At 38.0% G+C, this 22,102-nt stretch overlaps 1 protein-coding gene across 1 annotated transcript in view; it reads right to left on the bottom strand.

The window, feature by feature from the left end:
* LOC150089876 (CKLF-like MARVEL transmembrane domain-containing protein 4) overlaps positions 1–14,187 on the bottom strand; it is a 31,715-nt gene extending 17,528 nt beyond the window's left edge. The window contains exon 1 of the mRNA XM_090368875.1: positions 13,862–14,187. Within this exon, the coding sequence (XP_090225001.1) occupies positions 13,862–13,948 (87 nt within the window). The 5' untranslated portion in view covers positions 13,949–14,187. The remainder of the gene's footprint in view (positions 1–13,861) is intronic.
* Positions 14,188–22,102: the final 7,915 nt, after the last annotated feature.

The following is a 22,102-nucleotide window of genomic DNA, read 5'->3' as shown; positions in this document are numbered from 1 at the left end:
AGTTGGATTTGTATAGCACATTACATTCTGTCTTCCAGTTTGAAAAACCCTGCACTACACAAAGATCTACAGTTTCTGGGATACAAATTCCTTTACTGCTAATCTCAGTGTATTTCTGTGATGAGCCAAAGAAAGTTTAGTTAACTTCAATCATTCTAAAATTCAGTCCCTTCTTATTTTCTTAGAAGAAAGTCTTTCGTTCCTATGGTTACTCGGATTTCTAGAGTCCAGGCCATATACTTTTCTATTAGGAATTAATTACCCTGTCTTCTATTTTTGAGACATAAGCACATCACAATATTGCTAAATCTGCATGAAAAAAAAAATATATCTGTCTGTCAAATCCGCCCTGGGGTTGTGCCCACAACTTCTCATAAACCCATAGACTATCCCCAAGAGGAAAGACGATTAGGTTTATTTAATGACCCATTTTCTTACTCTCTTCACTCTGTTACGTAGTTCGGTTTTTACCGTATGCCCTTTTCTGTAGAGAACGAAAAAGACCTAGAGATAATCGAACTGTCCAACATGTTCTGGAGCAATGCAGACAATTAGGACGGCTGATTGAGTTCTGTCAATGTATACAGGAATTTTGCTAGTAAGGAAAAGGAGGTTATCCCATTATATAAAGCAATTGTTAGGTCGCATTTGGAGTACTTCATACAGGTCTGGATGCCTCATTTTGGAGAGGATATAAATTCCTTGGAACGGGTGTTAAAAAAAGAGCAACTTTGATTAGTCAAGAACACAAATGGGTAATCTCGCCAGGAAAGACTTCGGTTCTGCAAATTGCAGTGCTTGGAAACTAGGTACCCGCATGTAAACCGGAATGAAGTGTTTAGGTCTTTAATGTATTGATAAAATACACGCTGATAACATCCTTATTCGTTCTCAGACAGCGCAAAAGGAGACGTCAACTTAATTTGAAAAAAATATGGATGCAGGATAGATGGTTGCAAATTTGCTTTCAGTTAGAAAGTGGTTGTTGGAACAAAGTTCCATCTAGTGTGGAAAAGAGGGTAGTTAAATAAATTTAAGGAAGAAATAGAATACACTTTTTAGAGGGAATGGACAGATTTTTTTTTTTTTTTTTTTTTAAGGCTGATGCTGCGTGAGCTAGCCTCCCTGCATCATTTTCGCTCTTAATGCTATTTCCATGAACACTGTTCTTCCGATTTGGCATCTATAATTCCACCACTTTCTTGCAATCCAATCTGATCATGCGCCACAACTAGTTATTTACTTACTGTTCGATTCTAAACTCAGAGCTAACCTTTCCTCATTTATCCATTCTACTTCTGTTTTCTAGAATAAACTTCCTTCCCATGTAATTAACGATAATTACAGTCTATAGAAATTGTAGTTTAATGTCAACAAGTATCTTCTGTCTGTTCAACCTTCAACAATACTGAAGTATTTATTGGTTTCAATACTTTTCGTATTTGGAGTCTCCATAAAAAAGGAAAAAAAAGGGTCTACTCCTCATTGTATCAATTTCGATTTTCAAGAATTATTTATCAAGGCAGTAACCAGAATTAAGTACAAAATTATTTTTAAACACTCTTCATTGAAATCAATGCACAATCTCGACTTCCCTTACTAGCAACCACCCGTTCTCCTATAAATACCCCCACTTCACGAGCCACACCTTTGTTTTACATCCGGGAAATGAACGCCTGGTTATTTAGCAACACAAAGATGCCGGAAGTCTGTGGATGAAATAGTTCCTGCATTGGGATAATGACAGTGAAAACGCTATTTGTATCAAGGAAAAACAGATGTTCGTTTAAGGAATTGTCCGTGTCAATTTTGATCCTTTTTAAGTTTGATAAATATATTAGGAAATATCTCGTACAACTGCAGATGGAAGAAATCCATATTCCATCACAAATTACCGACACCAATTCTGTTCAAGAAAAGATATAAAAAGTGTTAATTCTTGGAAATGTTGGCAGGTATCCGGTAAAACTTGAACCTCTTACTCTTGAGTGTTCTATTTCTGGATTTTCTCCTAATGCTCGAACAATACTGCCAGGAACTTTTCGGCGTATTCTGTACAGAAGTAAAGCAAAGACTCATGTTGGCCAAACAATACACAACATGACAGTTGAAATCACCCAGCAGTCATATGGATGGTGGATTCATCCAATATAGGTGAGAAAGTAAAGTAATTACAGGAAGTGTCAGAATTTTCTGTAGTTAGTCCAAAAGTGGGTTTTTAATAATTACCTATTTAATAATCTATTTAAATTTGTGATTTATGCTGCAATCTATGAGATTAAATAATGAAAAATAACCGACTAATTATCCAAATAGAATCAAATATTGAGCAGATTAGTGGGTTATTTTCCCTACAACATCAGCGATCGCGTGTGTTGTTATTATTGGTTGCCCTTGAGGATTTTATTGGAAACACTTCCTCTACACCCCAAGTTTCGCGAGGATATCATGTAAACAGGAATGAGATATTGAAATTTAATAGCCCGGAGAAATTTAACCGCTGAACTGCTGCCCTGAAACGCGTCAGTAACCCACCGTAGACATAACCCCAATTTAGAAATCAAACTGCTGGTCAGTTACGCAAGTGAGACCGGCTTATACTAGTTTGAGTTATAAATATTAATGCGCGGCTTTGCGACGAAAGGAATGCCATATTTGGACTTTACTCAATCGAACACAGGCGCCAGGTTAACGATGAAAAGACCTCATCAACCAGAAAGTGCACGTGGGATTTGAGGTTGTGGGGTGAGGGTCAGTCACAGCCATTATTGTACTTTATCACATATATCCAATTCGACCTGTGACACTGTAGTTACACTTACCGATGAGATATCTCGAAATGGCACTTAAAGATGAACGTCTTATGACATACCTGTCCCCATACTCAGGGCAACACCCTGTTGGCTTCGTTAAATAATACAGAGATCGATTCGTGTTTCTACTTTTTGCACTGTCTGTTTGCGAAACGGCTTCACCATCATCACATCGTGTTTTTCAGCACGGTTCTTCTGAGCTGTGCATATCTGAAGTTCTTCTGCTTAATTCCGAATTCATAAATTGATGTGCTGCGAATCACAAAGAATGTCGAATAAGTTATGAAGACTTGCAACCAAACAAAAACAGACTTTAAGAGCACACGCTGTGATCTTATGGAATGAGATTAAGGGATTTTCCTCCAGAGCGGGTCAAGTGGGCGTGTTCACATTGTAGCCTATCCCACTCTTTGATGTAGCTGATATTCAGGTTGAACTACTCTCATCTATTGACAAGTTCAGATTTTTGCGAAGTCCAGTCGCTCTGAATAAAGCAACGCCTTTTCATATATTCCCTCAATACGAGTAGGTTTATTAGTAAACTGGGTTTCTCTTAAACAAGGTAAAAAAAAAAAAAAAAACCACATTCTATTAATGTCTCTAATATTGGAGAATGATTGCGCAGGAGTGAAATAATATAAGCCAAAGCTGTGCTGGGAAACGTGAGGTTACTAAGGAATGGGTATATATATTTTTTTTTTTTTTTTTTGTTTTTAATCAACGTTATCTTCGATAATAATCGAATTTCCAGACAATCACATTTCTTTGGTCCAAATGTGAAATGTTTGCTTTTCGCAGACAACCAGAAAAGTATTTCAGATTGTATATCAAGCTAAGGTATAAATTGTATGTACAGTAAAATCTCTATTTAACGGACTGTGTGGAGGTATGGATTATCTCTTAAATCCGATTATCCATTAAACTCGAAAGAAATTCACAGACACCGAAATTACCAGAGTGTTATGGTACCTTCGACGCTATAAGACGCTGTACCGTGAAATAACGTTTTCCTTCAATAGCATAGCAATAGTGGCTCTTATGCCATTAAACCTCGATCTACAACTGTTAAATAAAAACTTTAGATGTAATACTGTACTCCACTACAGTTATTGTGCTGAAGTAGAAGAGCTTCACATTTTGCTGCAGCGTATATGAAATGGATTGAAAAGTTCCAGTTCTCGCTCGAGGTCCAGATTACTTTCTAAGTGATGGAAATTGAGGGTAATGAAAACACTGGATTCTGGCACTGCTTCATTGTGAAGATACTTTAACTGATGGCACTTACGTCACCAGGTACTGTACCACGTTTGGTGCTGTCTGTTAAGCCTACCTCCTAATTAATGATTTCTTATGCGAATTTCAATGTTGACCGATGGGGAAATCTAGCCAACATCCATCTATGGACATATTTCATGGAAAAGTTCAAGAACCTCTGGGAAAGTTAAGAAACAGAAATTTTCCGTTAGACCAATCTTTAAAATCACACTGTAAAACTCCACTGATCGATTCTATAACTTATCGTTCATGTGGTGAAAGAGTTTATTTCCAGTTAAAGTGAGGTTAACTTAACTGTAATCCCTAAAGAGCAAGACACTGAATATTATTCTTAAAACCATGATAAAAAATTAAAGATATCAATGTATTACGGTTCTTGCTTAAGATTTTCAACCCATGTGCTTGAATACTGCGATAATTCGCATGATTTAGCGTGTATTATGTCTTTGTATACAAGTGTATATTCCAAGGCCTATTTGGATATTGTGGGAAACTGGGAAAAAAAAATAAAAATTCTGTATTAGTGAAGCCTGTGACAAACTATAAAATAGAATGGACGGACAGGTTTTAGTCCCATTCTTGGTCATACACTATGTAGGCAATTATATATATATATATATATATATATATATATATATATATATATATATATATATATATACACACACACACACACACACACACTATATATATAACCCAACCCTTGAGGGTTTTCAGTATTCTGGTGTAGATGAATCTCACTATCCACACTGTTAAACTCCACTGATCGATTGTATAGCACTTATCTTTCGTGTGGCGCAAGAGCTTATTTCCAGTTAAAGTGAGGTTAACTCTTGAGCACACACACAGGTTATTAGAAACACCTGCCAAAGAATAAGTTTCATCTAGAGTGTTCAAGTTCTAATACCTTTATGGAAGAATCGGAGTGCATTAAAATACTAAATCAGACAATTTAAATGTTTGGTTAACGCAGAATGTCCTTTGTTTAAGTCATATTTCGTGTCAAAAAAAAGTGTATAAAATGTTGGTAAAAATTGCCAAACGTATGTTCTCGAAAACTATTTTTAATTGCAAAACGTGTTTTGTTCCGGTTTTCAATATTTTCTATTCGCAATGATATTTCTTTTGCCTCTTCTATACCGGAGATTTCGCTTCCAATTACTGCAACTGCACTAGTTGGTTCCAGCGATGCTGCAATATTTTTAAACCGAAGTCAGTGGCACGTCATTATTCAAAACGAGTTAGGAAAGATGCTAGCCAGGAAGAGTTGTGTGTAAAAATTGGAAGTAGAGTTTGACGTAAGCTGCGCTTTCACATTTGGCTCAATTTATCGAAGTGAAATTTCTGGGTTCAAATTTTCTGTCAGTGAAAATCTGCTCTTTAAACGTGCAAAACAGCAATTACTAAAACTCGTTTAATTAATGATTCGTTTACTCGTTTAATTACTTCTCGCTTCCCTTTCCTTCCCCCAGGCCTCCCTGTACATAATTAGGGAGATCAAAAAACAGCTTTTAAAGCAAAAATTAAAAGAAAGATTTGCGACTGCGTACGAGAGAATTTAACTGCTCAAACTCGAAATAGTAATGTCTATTTTAAGACTAACATTTCGGGGATAAATTGTAAAGTTTACTTTCCCCTGCTAAGTTAAAATGATTTTTTTTTACATATCCGGCTGGCTATATAGGGCCAGAGGAATTTATAAGGTAGAGAGAATACAAGAACAGCACTGTTTTCAGTAGTCGCACGCTGTTAACCACGGTCAACTCAAGTGCATGTACTACTGTACCCCGGAATTCTAGTTAAAGAAGGGCAATGTAGATTGGGGTCACTGTGTGCAGTGCAGGGCAGGACTGAATGCGTAAGCGCTACCCGAGACATTTCTTCCGTGGTGTCCCAGATTTTTTTGCATTCCGTTTCAAAATTGAACATTTTTTTAATTGTAGGGAGAGGATGAACAGTTTTATATACCCCTTTGATTGCTAGCTCTAGGCTAGAAATACTCCTCTTCTCTACCATAGCCTTAGTGTCAGAAGAAAGCCATTTCGTTCGTGTAAAGATTTATTTTCCTATTAGATCCAATAGGAAATATTGGGACACTACGAAACATGGACGTCATTATACTGATTGGCTTTGCTGGGTACAGATCTTTATATAACACACAGCTGTTTACTGTTCGCCAGCTGGAACCGTCTGCATAGAATAAATAAATAAAATATATTGGAAGCGTTGTCTTGGAGATCATCGTAGGAGATTCACCCAATTTTAAGATTAAACACGTACGTTTTTATATTTCATCTTGGTCTGACCTACTTTAAGAGGAGACTGCGGTAATGCAGTCTTGTAATGTTAGTGATCGTGGGGGAGGGGTCTAATAGCACCTTAGAATATAGATTTTCTACTACAAAGTTTGAAAAACCCAGTCTTAAAAAAAAAAAATCTAAGACTCATTTATCAAACAGAACCGAATGATACGATAAACGGAATTTATTTAGCCCTGAATTATAAAGAAGCATTTACATATCGCATTACTTGTAATTATTTTTTTTCAATAATGTAATTCTTCTCACTGTAAGGGAAAATATACTTGGAGTATGTTAATATTTAGTTTCTTGGCAACGCCAGGTACTTCGAATAGAAGTACCAAGACGAACTTATTCCTCATTTGAACTCTATACAATCAAGAATACTATGTTATTGGAGTATTAGGACACTGAAAGGAGGATAAGCATATTTTGTGCAAATCTATGGTTAAGGGATGGTTGAAGAAGACAGAGTGGTTATTAATGGACACTGTTCTTCGTGGACTTTGTTGGAACAAACCTCCATCTGTTGTTGTGGAAGTGAATACCTTCTTCCAGTCACATAGCTTCCTGAGGAGCTGTTGTGGCCACCAACAAATTCCTCCAACTGCATCGATCATGTGCTCTACGAGCGGCATCGCAAAGTGTCATGCCCAGAAGTTCACTGATTCCATCCTTCCACGTATTTGCAAGTCTTCCCTTCCATTATATTCTTCAACAGAAAGTTTCCCTTCTTACTATATGACCAAAAAACTTGAGTTTTCTTTTGTTGATGCTATGAAGAAGAATTTTAGGCCTGCCAATTTTCTTCAATATCCACTCGTTTGTTCTTCGATCCAAGTAAGCAATGCGCAGTATTCTCCAGTAACACCACATTTCAAATGCCTCAATTTTCTTCCTGTCAACTCTCTTCAGATTCCATCCTTCACATCCACAAGTGGAAACTAGAAAAATTAATGATTCTCAGCTTCGTCTTTAGAGGCAGATCGTGATCTCTTCATAATTTTATCAGATCAGCGACCAACGTTTTAGCAATTGCCTGTCGTCTCTTTACATCGTTTGAGCAGTCACTATTTTTATTTATTCTTGACCCTAAGTAATCAAATTCATCAACTTCTTCGATATCTTTCCCATTAACCTTCACTTTACTGGAACCGAGATTATCACCAATCATCGAATTTTTTGATTTACACACAAATTCAGAAACAATCCTTTTTTTTCTTACTTGCTTCACATACTCTCCTCAGAGTTTCTTTAAGATGATCCTTAGAGCTACAGATTAGCACAGTATCATCTGCATAACGAAGGTTGTTTATCTTCAGTTCTCCAATTATGATGCCGGTCTCTAAATCCTCCAAAGCTTCACGCCTAATATCTTCGGCATAAAGATTAAAAAGGCGAGGTGACAAAATACAGTCCTGCCTGACACCGTTACCTATTGTAAAATAGTTCGTGTTACCCATGTTGGTTCTCATAGTTCCTTCCTGTTCCTGGTGCAGTAGCTTAATCAGCTGAATTATGTGGATTGGGAAACCCATATTAGTCATCGTTTCCCATAGTTTATCATGTTGAACACAATCAAATGCTTTTGCATAATCTATAAAACACAAAACGACTGAAACATTGAATTCTTTGCATTTTTTAATAATCAGTCGTAGGCTTAAGATCTGATCTCTGGTTCCTCTGCTCCTTCTGAAACCTCCTTGCTCTTCTGGCATTTCTTCTTAAGAGAAATTAGACTAATAGTCCTGTTATTTGAGCAAATTTTCAGATCTTTTTTTTGGTAAGGGAATGAAAATCGCTCCCCTCCAATAGACAAACTATTGGAGGGGAGCGACAGTTTGTGGGAAGTTTTTTTTTTTTTTGGCTGATGCTTTATAAGCTTGCTTGCCCCTAATAAAATTGCAGTCGGACATGTGGTAGCACAGAAAGTGAAGCTGACGCCAAAGAAAGATAGGAGGCAGGCAGAGGCGAACTATAAATTCTTTTTTTTCTGATCGTAAACGACCTCAACTATGATCATGGGGTCAAGATCACTTCAGCAGGAGGAATGGAGAAGTATTTTTGTTGATACATTTCACAAATTGATGGAAAGTGACCCATGAAGGCTACCACTCTATTACAACCCCACATATGACATACAAATTGTTTTTCGATGGTGTCTCAATACTGTTGGGAACAGTATATTCTCGGGATTTCGTAACAGTCGTGTGTGATGATAATGATGACACACCCACTTCCTTGAACAGATTTACGTTGATTAGCTATGGTTAATAACCCCACTTATTAATCTTCGCCTACTATTTGACATGGGCTCATTGGGTCATGAGAAAGATTGGTGTACGGTGTCCTTGCTGCCCACGTCAACTATTATCTGTAAGATGCATTTGCTCTGAGGGTTAGCTTGTCCGCAAGTGGAACAGTTGTCTATTCATGATCACGGCTTGAGTGAGAAAATATTAACACGGTATTAATCAGAGGGGGGGGAGAGAAGGGGCTTCTAATCCGCCACAATGCTTTCGATGCCAGGTAAGCCCTGAGGTCTGATTATATCAACTCGCCCGCCTTGACACATGTACCACTAACAAACAAACTCTACCAATGTTGCTCTGCTCAGTTGTTTTCTAAACTGGTTGTTCTGACAATTTTCACAAAATTGAGACAATGAAGTCCGTTTTTGAACACAATGAAACTAAAAATTAAACAGTTGAGGTTGTTAGCAGCTTCCTCCTAATAGATTTCCGACAACAGTGACAATGATTAGTTAAAAAAAAGTTAAGGTTTGTGATGTTTAAAATTTTGTAAAGGGGATTCGAAATTATTAGGACTTCATACCACTTTATTAAGACCATGGATGCATCAATCTATGGTCTTAATCAATTTGGAAATATTTAAATTTAATAGGTCAAGTGGTATGAGAAGTGTAAAGCCCTATGAACCGACTACTACCCAAATCAATTCTCAAATCAATGGTGAATGGACAGAAACTTACACGCGCGCTTAACAAGTGTTACAGAAGAGAGGATAGATGCACTTGTCGAATGTTCAAAGCTTATTGTCATTCGAGTATTTAACGCATGGAAAAACATCCGGGAGACATCCATGAACGCAACTGTCGGAGCGAGACTCATGATGTCAGGAGTGGATTATGAAGTATAATTTTTGCCAAACGACGGAACAATTAACCTCTGTATTTAAATGTGGGACTAGGCAGAAGTACCAGGACCATGTCAAGAACCCTGCACTACTTTTCTGCTATATGGAAGCCACTGATCTCGAAGATTAACCAGAAAGTACAGCTGCCGGAACGCAAAGATGGATGCAATGAACTGATGGCAAATAATGTGGTCTCATGGGTTCTGATTTACGCTTCTCAGCACCGATGGAAGAATGCACACTTGGAAGAACCCACATGAGACACTAGAATTATCCCATTGTGTGTGACAATACAGGCTATCCTGCAGGAGGTGTAGGGCATGCTTTTGGATCCATAATCCTGTTGGATGATACTACGAACTCCACAGCTTATCGAACATCGTTGAGAACCAGGTTGGGCTGGAAATGTTGCACATTAACCTCTTATAGACAGGGATACTTTCAAGATAATGAAACAACCCAGGCGCGTTTTGAGGAACACTTCAAGCATTTGCCCGATGTCTTCCTCGTGTTTTTCCAGAGATTGGACTGGCCAGTCTCGATTTATATTAAACACCTGGGATGAAATGGAGAGGACTGTTCGTCAGCACAATCTTCTCTCTACGTTACTCCATACATTCAGGGCAGTCTTGTTAGATAGATGTTATTATTCTTCGTATCGCTTGTTGGATGCAGCATTGAAACGCAGTATTTTATTTTATATTTTTTTTGCAATGAGAATTTTTATTTCGGTCTACGTTCTAAAAGTGGAAAGCGGGCTTCTGAAAGTTTGTGCATTAGTATGGTTTCGGTGGGGGGAGATAAGATTAGGGTAACTGAAATAGCGAGTTTAATTGAATCTTTCATCCTGAAACAAATACACACTCTCTCTCTCTCTCTCTAACCTTTGTCTGGAGAGAACTCCAATTTGTACAAGCATAGTAATTTTTTGGAAATAAACAAGGAATTACCTTTTATTCAGTGCGTAGGATTTCTTCTTTCCCAAATCTCCTTATAAGAATAAAATACAAAATTATGCTTAAAACAAATTTATATAATTAAAATAATTTAAAACTCAATGTATTCCTCACTATTGACACACGGACAGTCCAACACCCCAGGATCACAGCGGAGAACCCAACTCCTACCCCAGAAATATTAAACCCCCCATGCAACCTTTAGTGAAGGAAGACATTTTGTCATAAACGCAAAATTACAATACGAATAAAATGCTATTAAAATAATATGAAAGTTCAATAAAACCATGCAATTAAAATTCCTCACTGGAATATCAATAAATTACTATTTAAAATACGATGAGACATAATTTAAACGATTCATTTTAAAATAATTTTAAAATAAATCTTTTAAATTCAATTCATTTTAATTTAAAATTATTTCGTCTCATCCTGTTTTAAATAGTAATTTATTGATATTCCAATTGCATGGTTTTATTGAACTTTCATATTATTTTAATAGCATTTTATTCGTATTGTAATTTTGCGTTTATGACAAAATGTCTTCCTTCATTAAACGTTGCATGGGGGGTTTAATATTTCTGGGGTCGGGTTCTCCGCTGTGATCCTGGGGTGTTAGACTGTCCGTGTGTCAATAGCGAGGAATACATTGAGTTTTAAATTATTTTAATTATGTAAATTTGTTTTAAGTATCATTTCGTATAAGGAGATTAGGGAAAGAAGAAATCCTACGCACCGAGTAAAAGGTAATTCCTTGTTTATTTACAAAATATTAATAGAACGTAGGAAAAATTAAGCATATGTAAGCTCTCATTTATGAAGCATAGTAATAGAGTATTATTCTCCAGAACCCTTGTTCCTCTTAAAAAAAAAAAAAACTACTTCTAAATATAGACTTCATTTCTGAAACACTTACAGAAAGTTGGGATAAGTTTTTTTTTTTATTTATTTTCACCCTTCATAACACGAGATATTTCAAGTAATAGATGATGACCAGAATTAGAGTTGGCAGACTGCTGCAGAAATGCACAAAGTGATTTAATTAATATGAGCATTATACTCACACAGACCTTGTAACCGTATGCTGAAATTTAACACGCATTAGTGTTTGATATTAACACTGTTACAGCCATTCCTGACACAGAAATGATATATCCTCTTTAATCCAGTACACTCCCAAGGATCTTTTTTGGAAAATTCATATTGTTTGCAGCTCTATATATTTAAAAATTATTAATTACTATTTTCACAAAAGCCTCTTTATCAGCCTGAGGAACCGAGAAAATGCTTTGCGTGCCAATACACAAATCCAGTGGTGGTTCGGCAGAAAAGTTTGTAATTTCATGAATAACTACTGCGTATAGCTACACATGGAGCAAGAATGGACTTGTCTCTTCGTTCTGATAGCGTCGCTTTCAGACATCAGCCAAGGTGTGGTGAAGTGCTGTCTTCCATAAAGGTTGCCTGTTGCAAGATCAGACTTTCTGAAAAGATTTGACACGTCTAGTTTGCGCTGCTTATACATCTTCTGCCGATGATCGTGCGATATACGAACCATCTGGCATTCATTTTTCGCAGTTGGACTCCGATCCTCTTTCTGACTTTCTCATCTCGGAGTCTGAAGTGCTTAGTGTGGGTTTGACTCCGCCCAGATGACGCAATATCGGATGTTCGCACCTCCAGAGAGACGAAGGTGAGCGTTGCTGGTCCACGATACTTCATGGGCCACTGCTCATCCACTTCCCGTTGTGCATGACAGAGAGATCACCTTGAACGGCCTGAACTTCAAATACGAATACAGCTGTTGTTATCCGAATCTGTTTCATGGAAACCGGCACTTCCAGTTGGCAAGACAGTGCCCACGCGTTACTGCTGCCAAAGACGTTTGATCCCGTCCATCTATACTTGAGCTATGTGTGGTCTGTGATAAATGCAACAAATTATTCCATTTCATCCTGAAATCATGCATAGAACGTGGTCCACGGTTAAGTTAATGCACGCTTTATAGTTCGCCATTGCAATAATCGTACTCCTTTTCCTTCTGACCCTCCCTCCGCTTCCAATTGGTTACAAACCCCTGGTTTTTTTTTGCCAGTTTTTTCCCCTTTGAGATGGATTTTCACATCCTTAAATTCAAAACCAAATTGTGCTCAGTCATTTTGAAAATTTACGACATGCGTTCAGTTGTTTATTTTGATAATCCCAATGATAAACGAGAATACGTCAATGCCTACACACAATCCACGCCGAAATGATTAAAACCTTACTGTCTCCCAAAGTTACATGTTCGACATGAGCACACGCTTTAAGAGACAAGAAACTTAAAATGTAGACTTTAATGTGGATTCGAATTAAGATCTCATGTGGTTGTCCTGGATTATACAAAAACTTAATATTTCGAACTCAGCCATTCCAATCAGTATATATTTGGATAGAAGAATCATTAGCTTTAGTGGAAAAAAAAAATTACACACCCTGTTTCACTAAAACTGAATGAAGGAAAAACTTTATTACAAAACACTGTTGTAATAAAGTTTAATACGACTTTATTTCATGTTTTGAAAGTCATCCCAAGAAGAATTGCTTGAAGGATACGAATTTGCAATAACTGTGGTCAACAACTTATTTCAATTATAAGCCTATAGAGCTCAAAGCTAAAACACTTGCAAGACGTTCGTAGACTAATCCGTTAAGATGAAAGCAAGTTAAATTTCTTCACCTGTTAATGAAATCTTCGTTATATTCAAAAGAACACGATGAATTATGAATGTCTCGAAAGACAGGTAAATAATCCGGAAGTATTTTAAGTCGGCAGTTTCTGTAAGCTTCAACAGTGTTGTCAAAAGGCCAAAATTAGCAGCACAAGAGCATTTCGAATAAATATCTAAAGTTACACCTCAAAATAGAATAACTCTCAACTGCGCAGCATCCTGCTAGAAGAGGAAGTCAGTTTTTACTTCCACCACCGGAAAACTACAGTTAGTTGTAAGCCTTGAAAACTAAGCACTTTCCTTTCCACCCATTAAGAAGAAAACTGTTGTCCTCTACCTGTCAAACCTGCTAGCATTGTGCGCCCGCGATTTTTCTCCTCGCACAAACAGGGTTGTTGAAGTGACACCCGATACGAAACACGCTTAAAACTCTAAATATCTTCTGGTATTTTTAATCGCGTCAAGAACTTTGGACTAGCCTTGAAAAATGCTGAAAGAAGATAAAACAACAAAAAAGCCAACCGTAAAGTCATTCTGAAATATTGTTAAAGGAGCGCATCACGTTGTCTTTTAGAAAGGGGTAGAAGGTGAGGTTAACGTATAAGATGTAGGCATTAAGGGAAACTCCTAAAACGGCAATAAATACTCACCACTTGTCCGAGGCGTAGTAATCCATAGGGAGTAGTGATAAACCCACCATTGAAATGGATAGTCGCACCAGAATTTGAGGATGACATTGCTCACACTAAACTACCGGGGGATGGTTATCAGCACTCTCACTAGCGTATTCCGATAACTGCTTCAACAAGGCGAGTTTCCTGTTACTTGTGGCCCAGATAGCCACGTGTTATAGCGGGCGTCAGCGTGTCAGAAGTTTTGCGTTAGATGCAGGAAGAAACAACTCTAACGCCTACAGCAACCGGTCTTGTAGTGACGTAGGCGTGTGTCGACCTACAGCCACCTCCCTCGCAGATTTCGGTTGTCGCAACGAGGTTGGAAGTCACTTTTTACTATTGAAATGAATGCGCGAATTTATTGAGAAGTGAGAAATTAGGGAGGGGGGAAGGTATGTTGGATTATTCGGGGGTGACACCTTTATGAGCCTGAATTGTTACGACCTTATTTTGTGAAATGAAATGTTTTTACAAATTCGCTTTTATTTAACTTTAAAATTAACTTTTTAAAATTGAAATTTAAGTTTAACATTAGCCAGATTGTAAACGAATAATTACAATTTCGTCTTTCTTGGAAGGACCTTGGGCTTGGCACATCCGAGGTCCTTCTTCTCTTTCTTAGTGATTCCCTTCTACATCTGACACTCTCTCTCTGTCAGGGTAACTCAGAAATTCTTTTTTGGCTGGTGCAGCAAAAGCTTCAGGCTTCCTTGCACTATATGGCTAGTGATAATAATAATAATACATTAATATATTTGATTCTTGTAAGTTCTGTTAAATATTTAGTTGGAGAGCCACAACTAGGATGATCAACCGTCCCGAATTTTGCGGAGCATCCCAATTTTCGGTATCTATGGAGGCGTCCCGAGAGAATCCTGGGTGGGACGCCTGTCCCGATTTTTCACATAACATAAAATAAATAATATAAAATATAATAATAGATCGTACTAAAATTCATTAACTATCAACGTGAATGTGTATAGCAAAAATTTAAATAAAATAAATCTCCATTTATATCTTCGATGTTTATTTGTCTTAGATTCCCGGACACGAGCAAAATCCAAGCTTCTAATTGGTACGCGTGTCACATCGCAATATACACTGAGTGATCACTGAATTATGACCACCTACCTAATACTTCGTAGGTCCTCCTTTTGCCCTCAGTACAGCAGCTATCCGACGTGGCATTCATTCAACAAGATGTCAGAAGCATTCGGGAGGTACGGCCAACCAAGCTGTGTGTAATGCGGTCAGCAATGCAGGTATGGAGGAGACTGGTGTATCCAGACGCCATTCGGGAAAAAAGTTTAACGAAGCGGGGTGTACACTGTAAGAAAGCAGTGGACAATAGCGGAGATCAGTGATACGTTGTTCCACATGCACCAAGTTCCAAGTTCCTGCCAGTGAAGCATGCCCCACACCATACAACCGCCTCCACCGGCCTGCACCTTTGATACCATGCATGATGGTATCAAATGATAGTACCATGGATCAAGAGCCTCATGTTGTTGACGTCAAATCCGTACTCGCCCATCCACAGTGTGGAGTAAATAACGTGACTCATCCGACCAGCACACCTTCTTCCAGTCTTCTAACGTCCAATTTGCATGCTCTTTGCGCCAGGGGAGTCTTTTACGCCGATGAACCTTGGTTAGGAGAGGATGCCGTAGGGGTCGTCTGCTGGTATAGCCCATAGGTGCGAGCGTGCGATGCATGGTCATGCCAGATATTGTTTCGGGTTGGCCCATGTTGTACTGGGTAGTCAACTCTTCAACGGCGCTGCGCCTGTTCGCCTGCATGAGTGGTTGGACCCGGCGCTCACGTTAACACCAACCTTTCGCTGACCTTTGCAGTTTTGCCGTCGAAACTTTATTTGACCATTTTGACGCCAGTCCTGGTACACTTTAACTACAGCGGGTCTCGAATATCCCACCAGTTCAGTCGTTTGGGAATCGAGGCACCAGCTCGTCGAGCTCCCACAATCTGTCCTTTATCAAAGTCCGATAAATCCTTCCTTTTACCCATCACGCTCGGAATTTTACTACCTACTGAACGATTGACACCTTATCTATGCTACGTAGGTCGACTAACTGCGCACTCTCGTACCTCACGTGGTCAACGGGTAGCATTGAGTTTTCATATTCAGTGATCACTCAGTGTATGTGAAACATGTTCGTTGGCATGTATAGATAATGCGGGGGTCCGGAGTATTTTGTAATCTGATGTACCAATGAAAAAATCCCTTTTTTTTTTTTTTGGTTGCGTCCCAATTTTTTAAGGTCGATATCCCGAAATTGGCTGATCAAGAGTTGGTCACCCTAGCCACAGCTGCCGCTGGGCGTATGACGTACGCGTGTTAAATGGAAGGGGTTTGCAAATAAACCCTTAGTGACTAAATTCTCTCTCATTTGTATGCAGTAGCAGTAAGGGAACAGGAAATGTTCTTCTCGTTGAATATATTTCAACCTTCTTGTATAGAACGAGGTGAAATTTCCGTTGGCAAATCACGCAGTTTTTGTGGTCCACTATAATACGAGTATACAATGAAGACTGCTGCAGAAGAAACTGAAACTAAAAGCTTTTTTTATAGAAAAACAAACAAAAACTGTTTTCTTCTCTGTAAATATACACATATTTATTCTTATTCATGATTCTAAATTCATTATTTTAAAGCAAACTTGCAGGAGAGAAAAATTTCTCTGTTTTGCTCATAAGTTTCGAGCAAACAGAATTCCTAACGTCAATAAACACTTTTCTCAAACTGCAAATAAAGTCCTCTTATTAGCTGCTAGTTAAATATTCTTTTTTTTGGTTAAAATATTTTTGTTGGTATAAAATCAACTGAAACATGTAAAGTGCACGTTGCAGCATAAGTTAGTTCTTTGGTGGACGTACATGGATTGATATTTCCTTGAAAATTATTTTAGCGACAAAAATAATGTAAATCCACGTAGCTAAGATGAGATTTAATCACAACAATACTAGTTTGAAGCCTGTATTTCAAAATTACTTATTTTAAAACTTAATATACGCAGTTCAGAGTGTATCACACCAGGCTTGGCACACCCAGGGTCCTGAGCTGCATATCATCATTCTTCTCTTTCTTGGTGATTTCCCTTTTCTCTCTCACTCACTCACAGGGTCACAGGATAACTCAATTTTTTTTTTTGGCTGGTGCAGCATAAGCCTCAGGCTTCCTTGCAACATATGGCTAATAATAATAAACTCTATTACTTTTCTCCAGTAATCCTCTTACGTAGGGCAATCAGTTAATCAAATGATGCGAACTATTTTCCTGCAACACTTGCACAACTGACGTCCTTCCAAGTTCAGCAATTAAACTTGAATGACTAACACCATTTACGTTTATCACCGGATGGCAAGGACAAAATATGACCACTACAAGTTACATTTACGTATCTGCAAGCCGCTTTGGCTAGTATTTTGCATTCGAGGACTGTGAAGACAAGAACAGATATTTTTTCACCGAGGTGTACATAACAGAAAGGCGGAAGTACGCAATTAAAAAGCACGCACATTTTTTTCTTTTTGTCCTTTTAGTTTCATAGAACGCGGGGCTTCTCCTCATGCAAGCATTCTGTTTTTTAGTCTGTAGAGACAGGAATTTGGAGTAGCTCTCTTCAAGGTCATACAGCTCACACTTATTTTAAGTAAATGGTTAAAGAGTTGGCAAATGATCTCACTAACTTTCAATATGAAAGTGTGTACAGAGTTAAGAGGGGGACTCAGAAATTAGACGAGGAAACTACACTGCACTCTTTCTTTCCATTACTACGACGAACAAATAGCTAATGCCACATGGCCCAAAAATATATGCTATATCTGTGATGTTAACTGAGCGCTGTTGTATTGGCTACCGTAACAATGACATTGTGAACTCCTTTTGTCACTCGGTCGGTAAACAGGAGTTTAAAATAATAATAATAATAAAAAAAAAAACTTAAAAGGAAAGATGAAAACATTTGATACAACGAATTTTGGTGGAACTATTTGCTGTTGCGTCATCACAGTCTTGGTGTTAATAAACATCGCATGAATACTTGTAATAAGTAATTACGCAGTTTATATTTCAGTTTTGAATATCTGACAATGTTTACCGAAGTACTACAAAAGCATTATTGCTACTATGTGTGATTTAAAATAAAATATACACTTTTAGTATTAGTATTAGTATTAGTAACGGCCATGTGGTGCAAGAAAGCCTATGGCTTATGCTGCACCAGCCAAAAAAAAAAAAAAAAAAAAAAAAAAAATCCGAACAAAACAATGATAAAAACAAAAATTAAATAAATAAATAAATAATAATAATTAATAAATAAATAAAAATAATAAAATGAAATTAAAAATTAAATAAAAAGGAAATCAAACCTATCATCCTATGCGTTTCCCTTACCCGAAAGTACTATCCAGATGACCTTTGAATTTCCCCAAACTGTCGGCCTCTACCACCCATGAAGGCAACTTATTCCAGTAATTTATAACTCGCTGGCTAAAATAAAACTTCCTGCAGTCCAATCTAAACATTTCCCCGCGTAACTTGAATTTATGTCCCCTAGTTCTAGCATCATTTATAATCTTGAAAATTTTGTCCTCATTCATTTTACTGATGCCTCTCAGAGCCTTAAACACCTCAATCAAATCTCCTCTAAGGTGTCTAGTTTCCAAACTCTGCAACCCACATATTCGAAGTCTTTCTTCATAAGGACGCCCTTTTGCCGATCTCACCAGGCGAGTTACCCTTCGTTGCACCCTTTCAAGAAGCTCGATGTCTTTCTTTAGGTGCGGTCTCCATACTTGAACACAGTATTCCAAGTGTGGTCTAACATAGGCCTTATATAATGGGATTATCACGTCCCTATCTCTACTTGCAAAAGTTCGATAGATCATCGATAGGACACCATGGGCCTTCCTTGCAACCTGTTTACAATGCTCAGAGAATTTCATGTCTGACCGTATCGTAACACCCAAGTCCCTTTCCTCCAGTACTGGGTTTAGTTGAACTCCACCAAGTGAATAAGTTATTTTGGGATTACTGTTTCCCAGGTGTAATACCTTACACTTTGTTGGATTAAAGCACAGCTGCCATTTTTCTGACCATTCTTGAAGTCTATCTAGGTCTCTCTGAAGAAGCTCAGCTTGACAGTGATCATTAACTACTCTACCAATTTTAACATCATCTGCAAATTTAGACATCACGCCCTCTATCCCTTCATCAATGTCGTTTATGAAAATTAAAAACAACAGTGGTCCTAATACTGATCCTTGGGGAACCCCACTTCTTACATCAACCCAATCTGAGGAATAGCCATTTATCACAACCCTCTGCCTCCTGCCCTGAAGCCATCCTTCTATCCATCTAAGGATTTTCCTAGTGATTCCAACCTGTTCCAGCTTATAAAGCAACCGCTCATGTGGGACTGAGTCAAAAGCTTTGCTGAAATCTAAATAAACAATGTCGAAATTATTCCCTAAATCCAGCTCGTGAGTGACCCTTTCGAAATAGCGAACCAGATTTGTTAAACATGATTTTCCCTTTACAAAACCATGCTGAGTATCCTTGAGAATTTCAATTCGATCCAAATGATCCTGAATTCCACCCTTGATCAATGCCTCCATGATTTTCCCTACTACTGAAGTCAGACTGACAGGTCGATAATTTCCCACTTCACTTTTAGAGCCACCCTTATGTATGGGAGATACATTTGCACTTTTCCAATCCAAGGGAATCTCCCCAGAGTCTAGTGATGCTCGCATAACCAGCCTCAGTGGTTCAATGCACTCGCTTGCCGCCTCTCTCAAGATTATAGGGTATATTCCATCAACTCCAGGAGCCTTACTAGTCTGTAGGCTTGAAAGTTTTTTCATTAAATAATCTTGCGAAATTTCAATATCATTAATTACATATTTTTTAACTTCTCTCCCACAATTTCCCATTGCCACAAAAGGCTTTTCATTTGTAAATATCGATGCAAAATAACTGTTGAGTTCATCTGCAACGGCAGCTGGTGTATTTATTACTATCCCCTTTCCCTTACGTAAAGGTCCGATCTGGTTTGTCCTGCTCTTCTTGGCATTTATATATGTGAAGAATTCTTTATCCCCCCTCTTTGCTCTGTTTGCTAGTGATTTCTCATAAACTGCCTTTGCCTGTCGAACCTTTTCTGTGGCTCTATTACACATCAGATTTTTTTATAAATTAGAATTTTTATATTGCGAATTAAAACATAAAAATATAATATTTCACATTTTTTAATGTAAAATTGTTTTCGTATAAAAATTCTTTTCGCAAAAATATATAAATAAATAAATAATAGAACAATAATTTTATTTTAAAATAAAAGTAGTTATGTTATTGATAATTAGTTCTTATTGTACGTGCAGTTCTACAACTTATGCAAATATATTTTTTCACTTCATCCAAAGAGTTATTTTATTTATTTATTTTACTTTTTTTGTGCACACTGTGACACAAGTTTTTTATGACATTAATAAAATTATTTTATTAATATCATAAAAACTTTCTCCTTTATGGGATTTTTTCCACCCCATGACGAGTACTGGTATCAAGTACATGGGGTGATTAGTTGTGTACGGTTACTATTATTATTATTATTATTATCGGTCGAGCAACTCCTACACATGTTCAGAATCGCGTCTTTCTGGAATTTCTGTAAGTGTTCTCTGGGAGGTCTGTTGCCGCTAGGTTCTTATAGGGGCTCTTTGGCACCATGCCGGTGGGTGACACGGTGATCGGGATGGTCATCACTTGTTCTATACGCCACATATCTTTGACTTCCTGTCTTAGATCTGAGTACTTCCTGATCTTTTCCTCATGTGTTTTCTGGAGGTCGATCAAGCAGTTAGCCATTTCCTTCTTGTCGATGAGGTCGATGTCTGGTTCTGTTGTGCGAGATCATCTTGTCCGTTATTATGACACGGTCCTAGTATAGTTTGTGAGTAGGGGTCAATATTACAGCCTGGAGTTTCGTTCTTGCAATACAGTACACGTTCTTAGATCAACTGGTATTTTTGCGCTAGCTTCTGATGTATTATCCTAGCAACTTGCTCGTGTCTGTGAGTGTATTCCGTATGGGTGAGCACCCTACATCCTGCGGTGATGTGCTGTATTGTTTCTAGGACCAGGTGGCATCGTCGCCATGTGTCATTTCTTACTCCTGGGTTCTTGGCGATGTATTTCATGTAGTTCCTGGTGTTGATTACCCTGGTCTTGGATGGCGATCATGAATCTTTCGGTCTCGCGGAACAGTCTTCCGTTTTTGGCCAACAGTTGGAAGTCATTTTATCTATGTAGTCTTGATGTAGTGTCTGCCACTGAGTGTCTTCTTCTTCTGCCATCTTTCTGTCTTTGTGAGTGTGGTCTCCTTGTTGAGGTTGACTCTTGTGTGCCGTTGTCAATCTTTCTTATGGTTAGCTAGATTGGTGCTGTGTTTTCTTGACTTGGCGCATTATAGCTTTAGACGCTAATACGCCATAAAATCCTAAAACAACAAACAAGCTGTGTTTTCCTGGAACTAATCCCTCAAGTTCTTAATCTCCTTCTCTTGTTCAATGAAGTTAGTCAATCCCTTCCCTTCTTCTTTACAGGCTCCTCATGGCCGACTTCGGGTGGCGTTGCGGGTTTTGGTCATCATTATCCTGGTCGATCTCTTTATGTTGGTCTAATCTATGATCGCGAAGGAGTACACTGGGACTGCGTAAATGTTTATGGTTGTGACATATTCCCGACATTTAGCTTTGATTTTAGCAGGCTTCTCAGTTTCTGATGGTATTTCTCAGTCAGGCAGGCCTTGATCTCCTTGTGTTATAACTGAAGGGCCTGTATCGTTCCTAGATATTTTTTTGCATCTCCCTCTGTAATCACTTCAATCTCTTTAAACTCTTGAAAAGCTTCTCGTGAAACTAAAGAAAGTTAACACTTAACCTTGTTGGCCGTTTTCGAGATACTGGCACACACACGTGTTTCCCCAACAATCATTCCACGTTTGAAGTCGGAAAGATCTCGACACCTACCAATTCTTATTTGCAGACACTCAAAAATTGATTGCCACGTGTGCGAACACAATCTTATATCAGCTGTTTCCAACTTTGATCCTTCGCTTGCGTCTCAGATCAGTCCATTCCTACACAGCAAAGCTAACTCAGTGTATAATTATAGGTCACCTATTCTTATGTCTC

Source organism: Mastigoproctus giganteus, chromosome 2 (assembly GCF_048544385.1).
Source record: "Mastigoproctus giganteus isolate SK-2022 chromosome 2, ASM4854438v1, whole genome shotgun sequence".
Lineage (NCBI taxonomy): Eukaryota > Metazoa > Arthropoda > Arachnida > Uropygi > Thelyphonidae > Mastigoproctus > Mastigoproctus giganteus.
This window is presented reverse-complemented; position numbering and strand designations above follow the sequence as displayed.